Here is a 13,160-nt window from a genome sequence, read left to right on the forward strand (position 1 = left end):
GTAGCACAATGCAGAGTGAGGAGACATTTGTATGTCTGAATTGTAATACATGGAACAGTTTCCAGGTTAGTTTTCTCTTCCTTTTCTATCAGCCCTTTTCTCTGAAATGAACTAAGAAACCTAGAATGCATTTGGTAGAAGTTTCAGGTCTGAAGGACAAGCAGCTTGATCGAACTCATTGCAACTCAACATTACATGATCTTTTGGTGGAGTTTACTTCTTTGTCCTTTTTTCCCTCTCTCTAGCATTCTAACATGCAATTGGCTGTTAGTTACTTCTGTTTAAAACTTGCTATTGAAATTTTCAGTCAATACATTTTTCATGAAATTATACAGGGAGCCGGTAAATATCTGATCCTTTAGTACTTGCAGTAAACTTTTGCTAATTTCAAATTCTTTTTCCTTGCCATTCTTGTCTAAGCACACGTTCTTGACACAGTATGCTCAAGGAAAAAGTTGCCAAATTTGTTGTTCAACTTGCGTCATTTCGATACAGACAGATCGGTGCATTACATTAATGAAACATGCAACCTAATTTTTAAAATTGTTGAAGAAAAATTAATAAAGCTTTTGAAGATATAAGTTTTCCATTTAAAAAATGCCAGTATGTGGAAGGTTTCTGAAACAAGCAGTAAAAAGTTCAGAAGAAAGATAATGAAATAAATTGGTTTTAACTATCAAGGATTTCTTAATGGTTCTTGAAAAACTAAAGACTAAAGTGTCATGAATGTCAACTTTTGGACTAAAGTAGTTGTTTCTGTAACCTATTCAGTATAAGCATGGTTTGCTGACATACAAACACCAACATGTTGCACATCTTTGCTTGCTGATATTAACGGAACATCTATACTTTTTAATGACACAAGATGACATGGCAAGGTTTTTCCTTTATGATAACAGTGCATCCTTATTTTTTGATGTTAAGCTAGCATTGGTATTGTACCATTCTAATCATGCTTCTATCGAACCACTTCGATATTAATGATAATTCTTTCTATCTAGGGTGTTTTGAACACAAATTTTATGTCAGAAGAAGAGCAAAAGTTAAGAGATGAACTCAAGAATGACATAGAAAGAGATTTGGAAGAAGAGATCAAATATAGTGCATGCCGACTTTGATTCAATTGGAGAAAAGGTAGATTTTTCTTAGCCCGTTTGACTCGAATTTCTCAAAAAAAAATAGAAGAGGATGGAAGAATTGTGAAAGTAGGGTTTGAGTCCATTTTTCTTTCATTGATGCTCTACACCTAATAAATTGAGGTATATATCCCCTATTTATAATGTTAATGAGGTCCTCTCTTTCACAATTTAGGTTGAATTCCTCTTCTAGTTCGAATAGGACTAGATCTTCCAAAATAAATATGATTAATATAAATAATTAAGAAAAAATAAAATTTTAGAGAAGATATATCTCGGTTTCTACATCAACTTTATCTGCTATCACTTTACCTAATTATTTATAGATTAGGAGATAATGCCTAGTCAAAGTCTTTATTGAAAAAGAAAGTTTCAATTTAACCAGCCTGTTTTGGGGCCCAAATAATAGAATTTCAGCCCGATTCAACCTTCCAGAGAGTTAGCCTAAAGTTGTAAATCTCGAAAAGCCGCCCGATTTTAAAAAAAAAAAAATCATCTAAATCAGACGTCGTAGACCAAGTTATGGCTTCTTGAAGTTTGGCATATGATTTGGCTTCTCAATATGGCGGATTTTGCTCCGACACTCTGTTCATCTCTGCTCATAGTGGCAAAATGGTCCAGAGATTCTCCTAAATCAGACTTGCTCTTCGCTGGGATAGGTTGCATCAACACAAGAAAGATAGGAGCAGACCAATGCGCTGCAGAAAAAAGAGGCTTCTCAGACTGTGATCTTCTAACGCTAGAAAGAAACGTTGGTAATTTAATCACTACGCCAAAATTTACCAATGCTTGCTAGTAATGTCGGTATATTACGACGCTTAAAAGCGTGGAAGTAGAAATCCCAATGATCAACGACACTTATAAGTGTCATCTTACAAATAAGTTAACTAAGACGATGCTTGTAAGTGTCGTCGGAAGCCTAGAGACAGACGATACTTATAAACGTCGATGGAAGTCTAAGCTAAGCAGGAAGGACCTAGAAAATGGAGGTGAATATAACCATAAAAATGGAGGGAGGATGCAAGATTGAAATATTTGAAAATAAGCAACATTCTGTCAATATTGTTAGACCCCCAAGTTCTCGATCCAAAGGTAAGCAAGGAAGGACAAGCTGTGGCATCAAGCAGTTTGATTGGTCGAGGATTCTTCATTCAGGGAAGATGTAAGTCATTGCCATTGGCAAGAAGCGAGGCAATCTGCACGAAAGGAATCACAACAAGCCATTTAAATTGGTATGGAAATATTAACCTGCAGAACGGCTAAATAAACATATGATGATAAGCTCTTGTAAGCTTATTGTGCTAACAAGGCTTCAGATTTCAGTGCAGCACGTTTGTGAGCTCATCCGTGAGAATCCCTAGATTTTAAATAATTATGAAGAAAAGTCTTCCAAGGCCTGGTTATTAGCTCTTATGCGTCCAGTGCATCAATTTCTTGTAAGCCCAGTGTCCGAACCGAGTCTTCAGATTTTTGTGAAGTTTGAACAAAATTCTTCCTGAGAAGTCGTCGCAGCTTAGAGTGTTTGTTTATGATTTTTTCTGAATTCCTTTAAGGAGTTCCAAAATCCGTAGGTTAAGAACCCTAAAGAACCTGAACAAAGGAATTCATTTGTCCTGTTCACTTACCTCCAAAACTAATTGGTTATACCGTTCGCAAATTTGATATGCGAAGAACAGGGCTTCTTTTGAAGGTGCCAACTTTGACATGCACGGTTTTGTTATAAAGGTTGTACCAGCTTTTGAAAAATCAATTGTACGAGGTTATAAAAAGCTAACAACAAAATTTAGACAAGCCATTTTAAAAAGGATGACACAAGTCCTAAAGCTTGTTTGTACAGATGAATATAAGCTGCTTAAACCTTTCTTGTAATCTTGTCTGGTAGACTAACAGCAGTAAGTATAGCCAACATCTTATACCAAAATTTTCTAACTAGCCTATTCAACATGAGTTTTGCCCCACTAATAATATATGGTTATTGGTGTTAGATACAAGTAATGCGTGTGAAAGAAAGCATAAACAATTGTGCACCAATCACAGAGAGCATCGATGGCCGTCGGCCATCCTTTGATGAATGTACTGTTGGTTTCTGTTTGTGCACTCCTCTTCTTGTTTTTTCTTGATGATGAATAGGTAGCCGTGGGTGGCACAAGTTAAAATGTAATAACCACCACTTAACCAACCCACAAGGCTGGTCAAAGTGATGTTTAGTTGCTACTCAGTTAATCTTTTTGCTAAGTTGATGGAAACGATATTTTGTTGCAAAAACTATGGCTCATTTTTATGCTATATCGGTAACAAGGCCCGTCTCAGCAACCGATATCCCGGATCATGTCAAATGATCCTCCAGCATTTCAAAATCAACAAGTAGTAAACATTTCCCTGATCCCTTTTTCAAGAGCATCCTAGATGATTTTCAAGCAGAAAAATCAAAGGAACAAGAAATCATAAACCCACGGCCCCTAGCTAAGTTGTTTTTTTTTTTCTTCCTTTTTTCATACAACTTAATCAACCACATATATAAAAGCAGCGACCAATCAATCACAACAAATAATCAAGATCCTACAATGACCAAAATAAGAGCATGCCAACAAGAAATCAGAGAGCATATCATTCACATGCCCACGCAAATCAACACGAATTTGATATATGCCAACATGAAATTAGGTATTATAATAGCAAAAGAAATCCATGCATCGACATAGACTCGTTGTAGTGATATGCCAATAAATGTGATATCTGGTATTATGTCTACTATTGCTACGCTAAAAATTGGCAGAAAAGAAAATAGTGTACAAAGAAATAATAAACAAGGGCAAAACAATGTTCCTAAGAGAGAATTTAATTCCCTCACCACCACAATTTATGGAAAAACAGATCTTCGCGGCTTCCAGTTCAATGTGCCAAGGCTAAAGGGAAGAATTGCGTAGAAGCAGAAGAATTCTTGATAGATATTAGAATTAATGAGTAATATCCGAATTTTTTAAAGAAATAAGCACTTGTTTCAAAAATAAATTTCTGCAAGGAGTTGGGGGTCTCTCACTGAATTAGACAATCACCTTGTAAAGATACAGGAAAAAAAAGAATTATGTCCTTTAAATACAATAATGTTATTAACAAGCACGCTAATCAAACATCAAAACTAATTTATTCCACAGCATATGGCATAATGAATATCTCTTAGCTATCAAACCATGGACACATAGGAAAATCATCTGGCCAAATCAATCACAAGATATGTTTCAACTGTCTAACATACTGAGATATATGATGCACAAAAACTCGATAGGAACTGCAAATCCGAATCCATCAGCACAACTAAGGCTGCAAGTTGGGAGCACCATGCATAGCTCCCTGTAGATTTTTAACAGCATTGTCGTAGTTCACAAAACCCATGAACCAGAACTCATGGTTGTCAACAGAGACAACCTGAATATATTTTTCTGCTGGATTTACTCTGCTTGCTGAAGGATTAACTGACCTTAGCTGATGCAGTGGAATTACTACCTGTTTGGATTCCAAGAAAAACCACCAGATGACAGAATGCCAGTAACAAATACAAAATTTGTAGTGTCTACTTCATTACAAAAGGTAAAAACTATAAACTATAAAAAGAATAAGCTAGATGAGCATAGACATAATTTGTATAAAAACGTCTGAGAAAGTCTATGGATATGGCTTTAGCGAACATGCACTGACAACACAAAATGTTCTGAGTATTAGCAATTAGAAGGAAGAAGAGAACACTAGAATTCTATTGCAGAGTTATTTAGCAAATGCTTGTATTGCAACTAGTTCGTGTGACCTAAACTTTTGAGATCTAACCCCAACAAATTCTCTTGAATCTCTTCACAGTTAACCATTAAATTGAAAAAGTTTGATCATGTTGAATACTGCATCCACATTAAATCAGGCCTTTGGAGGGGTGAACTACACGTTGCTCGATATGACAGTATCCTTGTTTATGCTAATTTAGTTTAGACTTTTGATTCATGTAAGCTCTAAGTAACCTGCCAGTGCCGTGAACATGAGTTAACAAGTGAGATCCAAGTGCAGAAAGAACATAAAATACCAGCATCATATTGCATATCAAAATGAATTTTCATTAAGGGAAGTCTAGAAGTTGCACCAATAAAGAAAATGAACAGATTGTTGGTGACAGCAATGCTAATGCAAAGCTCATTAGTCTGCATGTGAAATTATTGTGATGGCAAATTAAGATATTTCTATGCATTGAATGCTAACAAAAACTTAAATGCATTGACCAGATAATGGTTAAAAAATCAAGTATCACAAGTACAAAATCCAAATAACCACGTCAACAGTTAAGCAAAAAGTATTTTAGCATTTTTGAAATATTTTTAATTATTATACAAAATATAAATAATTTGGATGCTGATAAGTCAAACATTACTCATTTCAGAATTAGAATCTCAGTGTGACAACTTATGCTGCACAGGTTGGACATGCCCTTTTATTTATAGGAGTTAGATTTTAGATGTTCATAGTTTAAGTTGACACTCCTGCAAACACACATTGCACTACAATAGTAAAAAATGTTATTACTCCTTTAATTCCATAGTGTTAGTTTAAAATGCAAAAAAGGAAGAAAAAACCATGGCTAAAGAGAAACCTAACCAAAGAATAAGATGAGAAAAGAACCATCTTGTAAGTGTTTAAGAGCTGTAAGATTGAGCACATAAGATGACCACTCATCTTAAGTTCATCTATTACCAACATTCGACTAAGTTATATGAAGTTGGTTATTCTAAGGAACATGCTGGTCCATACTACCAACCAAAGAAAGAATATTTTGCAGTGCACATGCTGGTGAACGTACATAGACAAGTTGGGCAAAATACCTTGTAATAGCTCCATTCAGTTTGATCCCCAACTTTGTATGACAGAGGATTGTCACTACAAAATGCAAGTTTAGCAGTAGAGAGGTATAAAACTCCCATAACAGGCCCAGCAGAAGTAGATAGATAGCATGCATATGACCTTTTGAGTTTCTCTTCAGGAAGTGTCTCGAAAGTCTGTTGGAATATCTTGTCATAACCACCTTCTGCTATGACCTTAGTTGTCTGAGCAATCCTCCCCATCGCTGCTTCTGTGACACTAGGTCCTGTTTTCACTGGATCAAGATAGATTGTAACCATTTTGCACAGCTAAAATTTGACCTACTAAAGTTTAAAAAAATACAAAATATGTTCCAACATGCTAAAACATAAGTGCCAAACAAGCATAAAAGAACATGGATAGTAAAAAAGCCGTATAACTGATTAATTCAGCAAAGAGTTGGAATGTAAAATGAACAAGCTCCCAGTTTATGCAATATCGAAAGTCATATTCAATATGTAAATCTGCTTCAAGATTATGTACATATGACGTGTATGGATGTACGTATACATGCATATATGTATGTGTGCAAGAATAAGCTCCCAATTTATGCAATATTTGAAATTGTATTCGCTACGAATATCAGTTTCCATATTAAGCAAGAAGACTGACAGAATGTTGGTTTATATTTTATGTATGTATGTGTATATGCGTGTGTGTGCACGTGAGTCGTGTGTCTGTGGGTGACAAACATAAAAGAAAATGAATAATGAAAAAGCCAAACTGATTTATTCAGCAAAGAATTGGAATATAAAATGAATAAGCTCCCAATTTATACAATATTGAAAGTTGTCTTCAATATGTAAAATCTATTTCCATGATTAAGCAAGAAAACTGAATACTGATTTATATTTTATTATGAATGTATGTATATATGTATGTATGTACTCTCAACTTATGCAACATTGAAAGTTATATTCAATATATAAATCTATTTCCATGATTGAGCAAGACGACTGAATATTGGTTTATGTTTTATGCATGTGCATGCGGGTGTCTGCACCAGTTATCTAGCATTTTTGGAGTTCGCATGTACTAGGTTGGGGTTTTTACCTTTTTCTCAAAAACAGGAAACATAACAATGTGATTTTTTTTTTTGGAGGGGGGGGGGGGGGGGGGGGGGGGCTAAGAATAATAACATTCGATGTATTGAGCAGATGCATATATGAACCAAGTCATTTATTCTATTCTCAAACTACACAGGAGACATCACACCGATCACAGTCTATTGTCACAGATATGTTAGACTTTGGCCACCTTTAGTAAATTACCACAGGTATGCACCTTTTTGAAAACTTGCACCTCAAGTCAATTGCTTCAGACTGCAAGTTATCTTCTTGGTCCATGTTACAGCTTGGCTAACTTGTCATTAGAGTAACTCAAAATAAGTGTGACCGTTTATTCTTTAAAGGAGCTGAGACATGTGAACTTAGCTTTGTTTTCAACGCCATCTTAATCTCCTTTTGTCTCATCCAATTTTAGTAAGAATAAAGTGGATGGTTGATGCTTTATGTTTTAGTGGAAATTTGTATTCATTTCTACTGCTTGTTATCCATCATCATTCTTTGGCCACCTTCACAATTCTTACTTAACTGGTTACCAAGGATATAAACTCAGTACTCTAATACCTTGATCATTATATGATTATCTACTAACACAAATAATTATACATCTTAAGTTTTACATTATTACTAAACAAGATTTTCTAAATGATATCTTAGATATTCCATTAACTCATTATTTTTCTTATTTCTCCTTTTTCCCATTTCTTGCCTTGTTTGACATAATTTTTCATATAGTTTGACTAAAATGAATTGAAAGAGCACACCCAAAAATGATGTTACATTTTCTGTTAACTAGTATTCCTATTTCACCGGGTTTCTAAATATTTTTCCTTTATTTATTTATTTATTAAATTCAAATTTAAATCATGAAATAAAAATGAAACTGCTGAAATTACTGAAAGATTTTGAACCAGGCTAGTATAGAAACTTAAAGTTATAAGCCTGTTCAATAACAAGAAACATAAATTACTGTTTCACAATATTATTCCTTTTACCTAATGTTTTCTCATTTTCATTTTGTTCTTCTTCACTTATTTTTCTATTTATCTCTTTTCAACTCTGTCCAGATGAACATGCGCATACAAAAGAAAGCTTTTTTCAACTTGTGCTACTCTGAACTAGCTGACTTAGGTTGGTTTTAATAGTCCAACCATAATTCAGCGCTCTACCAATAATGTGGTCATTCCATTTTCATACCAGCCAAGTTTCCATTCCAAATTTCCAATATTTGCTATACCATTCTGCTTTCAATTCCTATTCCATCACTTTAACTAACATCTTTAAACACTTTTCTTTTTGTAATAACCATCTTTTACTGGTCTGTTATTTGTTTATCTATTTGTCTGTGCATATACTTAAAGTTACAAGAGGGCTAGAAATGCTAGAATTCAAGGGTTTGGTGTTCCTTATGTCGGGCCACATTTATTCCATCTCCCTATTCATAACAAGCCTCGTCACTATCCTCTTCATCCAACTAGATCATTTTTTTCAAAAAATAAATGCATATTCTTTACTTATTTGGCCTAGTGGTATTCCATACTCAATCCACCTGGGCTTCAATGCCTCCTATGTTCAATGTAACTTTACCTATCCATCTAAAGGAGGGTGATAACTCATTCGACACCATTTATTTTAAAAGGAACATATAATTCGTCCCCAACAACTTCTCCATATTATATTGAACAATTTCTATTCATCATACAATAGATCTTTTCGGCCTTTTTAACATTCCTTTAATAAAAATTTTAAGTCATTTCTCTCATGAAGCTTCCTATGCCATTGTTATCCAAGTATGTACCGCCCTTATAGGTTCTCCACCACTTTATCCTTAAATGGCATAATTTCCAGCCTTCTGACAACATACTCATTCTGAACCATCATCTAAAGAGCCAGTCAGAATGAGTGATTTGGCATGACATGTAGCGTGATAATGCCTTACCAATAATGCAGCAACTAAGGGCAGCAATGTTGAGTTGGTTCAGCTTCATGTTAGGTTGAGATATAAGCATTTCAATTAAACTGCCAGCATGAAAACATGTCAATGATTAAAACCAAAACTTGACCTGTTCATTATACAGGTAAGACAGCCTGATCCCCTTAACCTACTTCATAAGAAAATAGAATTGACTTATATCTAACATCATACAGTTAACCTGTTAACCTATCTCGACAAACTTAAACACAAATTAACATAATTTACCTAATATTAAACTAGTTAATCTAATCAAATGTCAATCCACTAATTTTAACTAATTAGCCCCCTATTGCTTTATACAATATTGTAATGACATAATTTTATACCTTATTAAATTGTTTGACAATGGTCACTTTCTTGTTTGGGTCTCCAACGCAATTATAAAATGGGTCAAGATGGGTCGAACAGTCAAGGCTCTAAATCCTTTTGACCCATCCTTTTCGTAAGAATCCTGACCCATTTAATAAATGAATTAATTTTGACACCCTGTTTTTGATCCAAACCCCAATTATGCCAATCCAAATCTACTAACTTTGTGTCGCTTCGTGTAGCGTTGGCGGGTCAGGTCAAGGACTGCAACCCTCAATCAAGGTTGGCATGTTGTCAATTGTGTGTCGACACATTGCCAATGCCAAGCCAACATGACACTGGCATGTGATTACTTAATCCATATTTCTAACTTTAACCTTGTTTGTAGTGATTTTTAGGTTCGTTCTTTCTTTATCTCCACCATGTGCATCATTATGAAACTTGGACTGATATTTATACCCAACATTTTAATCCATCTAATAATGTGAGGATTATTGTGCTTCCATCATTATTTCCCTTTTGAGTCTCAAAGGCATAGGTTACTGAATCAAATGAAGGAGAGCGGCTGAATCATCTTAGTCTCGGCGTGGTTGAAGATCAACGTAAGGGTTTATGTCAGCTAAGAGTGCCAATCTTTGGTGAGTCTCAGTTCTAGCCTAGCCTCAAACCAATGGTTTATGTAATCATCATGGGATATAGTAGTGCTGCATATTATTAGATATTTATCCACCAAAGCTTTCCTTACAGTTCCAAATTCATGTTCAATTACATTTTCACTTAGTCAATTCAAAAAATGGCCTTCCTTGTATTCAAAATTCAAAAAAAAAAAGAAAACAAAATTTCCCTTTCACTTATTATCAGATGTTCATCCTCCAATGCTTTCCTTATAGTTCCAATTTCAAATTCGATTAGGCAATTCATTTCATTATTTCAAAACTGACCTTCCTTTCCATTCAAAATTTGTAGGCCCTTGTTCTTTGCAAAACCACTATAATTAAGCCAACGACCACATTATGGCAAAAGTATAAGAAGCTACCATTACATATAGCTAGCAAACATGTATTATGAACTATCTGCCAATAAACAAATAAAGAAAGAACTAGAACATGTACGGATATTATCAAAAGAGTGAGCAATCAAATTCAACTTCCCATCAAATTGCCACAACTCACAAATATCAAGGGGGAAAAAGGTCAAAACTAATCATCCTTTTGCCTCTTTTTGCTCTTCAAACTTTCTGAGTTGTGGTGAAAAATCCATCATTCATTATCTTTCTTTGATGCTTTTTTATTAGCTTTTCATGGAAACCATTTAAAACAGGGTTTGCAGAATAATTGGGAAGTTCAAATGAGAGGCGTGCACGTTGAAAAACTGTAATAGATGATATCTTTTAATGTCCTCATAGAATATTCAAATATACATATTTTAGTTAATTTCAACACCTTTTTCCTCTCTTGCCAAGCCAAATACTTGGACACATGTCCGAATCCAATTCTCACATACATGTCCATGCAACAGTGGAGTGCAAATGTGATACCAGCATTAGAGTGAGATTCGTCACACATAAAAGCAGTACCTTGGTCAAAGTAAGAGCTCCAAGGCTGCCATGGGGTAGGATACTAAGGATGCAATTGCAGAGCATAATAACAGTATGTCATGATCTTGTTTAACACTAGTGCCTTGAACACCTGCAAAGCCTAGCATTTAGGTCTACAGATTAGGATCGTAACAGAGAATACTTTGACTTAGGTTACTTTGTCCTCGCTGAGGAAGCAACAAACTTAGACTAAATCGAATTTATTGGGCTTCCATTTTCTTAAGATACATCTTAGGAACTCTAATATCTATATTAGCACCAAAACATTCCACATGGCCGTTTTATCATTTCGCCAAAAACTTTGCAACTAGACTCAACCTCTTTCGTGATCATCAGCTCTGATCTTTCCAGCCTGCAACCCCACCCCTATAGGACTCAAAGTAGAGTCACGTCCATTACAGCTACTTCATGTCTAAAACTTATCGAACTTTAAACAACTTACATCTAACTTCAGTTGTCTTGCTAATGATTAACTAAAGTTAACTGAAAACCAAGTGTTTCATAAGTCTAATAATCTATGTCTTTCGTTCAAGAAAATATTTATTACGGTTTTCCCCACACATAATATCGAGCAGATCAAACACAAATGAATAATTCATATAGACAAATAGAAAAGCAAATTCGATTACATAGAAAGAGAAAAAGAGCCCTTTTTAATTAATTCATCTAAATCTAATACTCACAGTGCTGCCAAACATTCCCGGCCAAATCCTCGGTCTTCTTTGCCGCTTCCCCTACCTTTTTCCCCCAAGTCCCGAGCACATCACGGACGGTGTCCATCGTATCTATTCATCATAGTCCAAAAAAAAAAAAAATCCAATTAATCAAACAAAATCACACACAAATTCACCAAACCCTATCCATCATAAAACTAATCAAATATTCAAAAGAACAACAAACAGGATAAACAAATCGAACAAAACCAAATCTCTCTAATCTCAGACCAAGGAAATAGCAAAGAGAGAGGGCATACTCTTGGAGGACGAGGCAGCGGGGGCGGGGGTGACGTAGGGGTTGGACTCCGGTGGCATGGTGGTGGCGTGGTGAGCGGGGACGGAGGGCGGCGGAGGGGGCGCGACGTCCTCCGCGTTGAGCTTGGGGTAGGGAGCGTAATCCGATGAGTGCTCACCTTCCGATTCCTTGTTGAGGGGATTGGCGGTGGGATCCATGGCCGCGGCGAGGAGACGGGGGCTCTCGATTGGGCGCGGACGCGTCGGCCTCGCGGCGGTACCTGAGAGGCTGGGACTCTTGGGGAGAGAGGGGCCTTTTCGGCCTTCACGTCGGAACGAGCACCCTCTTTGAGAGACCGGCAGTTGATGACAGGCTAGCGCGTCCAAATCCCAAACAGAATTTGTTTTGGCTTGCACCACACAAAGAGCTGGAGATTAATTACCACATCGCTTCTCAGTTAATTAGTCTTATGTGAAAGTAATTAGCTTAGCAGTAGCTGGTGAACTAAGCGGTGATCTCACAGGTGATCAGAAGTAGTAGTTGTTTATCATGTTAACAAATACTAGTTTATAAATTGCATGATATGTGGGATACACTTTTTTCCCCCTCTATTTTTTAATTATTCTTTACCTAAAATTTAACAATATAATAAAATATAATAAATAAAAATTTTTAATTGTCAAATTTTTGTTGTATATTAAATAATAAACTTTAATGATGATCGAGGATATTAATACAGGATACTAGCATCTACATGGTAAAGGAAGCACTCCAAAATATTTCGTCACTAATACTAGCATCATATAATGCATCGGTATAGTTTTCTCTTTCCTTTTATTGTTCTTGAAATAGAATAAATAATGTAACAAATAATGTTAAATAGAAGGTGTTCAAATTCTATAAAGATCCACCTTCTATATTTTGAGTCAGATCTTTTTTCTAGTTAAAAGAGGACAAAACTTTTTATTTCTTTTATACTAGTAAGTCTGGGCTAAATCGTGTTAGACTCATCTCCTAATTTAAAAAATAAAAATTATGTGAAAAATATTTTTTAAAATTCATGTTTTGGTAGAAAATATATTTTGACTCCTATATAAGCTTTGTGTTCGGTCACAAAGTCAAATTCTTCTAGAATTAGAGATATGACTTTTCGAAGTTCTGATACTCGATTAAACCTTGGATGCTGCGGATCTTGCCCTCAAAGCTTGATCCAGAGTAACCTAAAACAGCTA

The 13,160-nt window shown here is 35.4% G+C and overlaps 1 protein-coding gene across 1 annotated transcript; it reads right to left on the bottom strand.

Annotated features, from left to right (window-relative positions):
* Nucleotides 1-3,641: 3,641 nt before the first annotated feature.
* On the bottom strand, nucleotides 3,642-12,324 carry LOC103711009 (GEM-like protein 1). Its single transcript, XM_008796973.6, has 4 exons — nucleotides 11,951-12,324; nucleotides 11,661-11,762; nucleotides 5,996-6,267; nucleotides 3,642-4,640 (listed from the first exon to the last, which is right to left on the bottom strand). Exons 1-4 carry the CDS (start codon nucleotides 12,144-12,146, stop codon nucleotides 4,452-4,454), a joined length of 759 nt encoding a protein of 252 aa, XP_008795195.3. The 5' UTR covers nucleotides 12,147-12,324; the 3' UTR covers nucleotides 3,642-4,451.
* Nucleotides 12,325-13,160: the final 836 nt, after the last annotated feature.

This window comes from Phoenix dactylifera, chromosome 5 (assembly GCF_051530095.1).
Source record: "Phoenix dactylifera cultivar Ajwa chromosome 5, Ajwa_hap1_PhDact_Kaust_v1.1, whole genome shotgun sequence".
Lineage (NCBI taxonomy): Eukaryota > Viridiplantae > Streptophyta > Magnoliopsida > Arecales > Arecaceae > Phoenix > Phoenix dactylifera.

Bases quoted from the DNA above. Each gene is read 5' to 3' on its own strand.
- LOC103711009 (XM_008796973.6), bottom strand. From the start codon at position 12,146: ATGGATCCCACCGCCAATCCCCTCAACAAGGAATCGGAAGGTGAGCAC. The intron at 11,763-11,950 runs GTATGCCCTCTC...TATGATGAATAG, and splicing joins CGCTGCCTCGTCCTCCAAGA to ATACGATGGACACCGTCCGT. The intron at 6,268-11,660 runs GTGAGTATTAGA...ATCTTGATCCAG, and splicing joins CGGGAATGTTTGGCAGCACT to TGAAAACAGGACCTAGTGTC.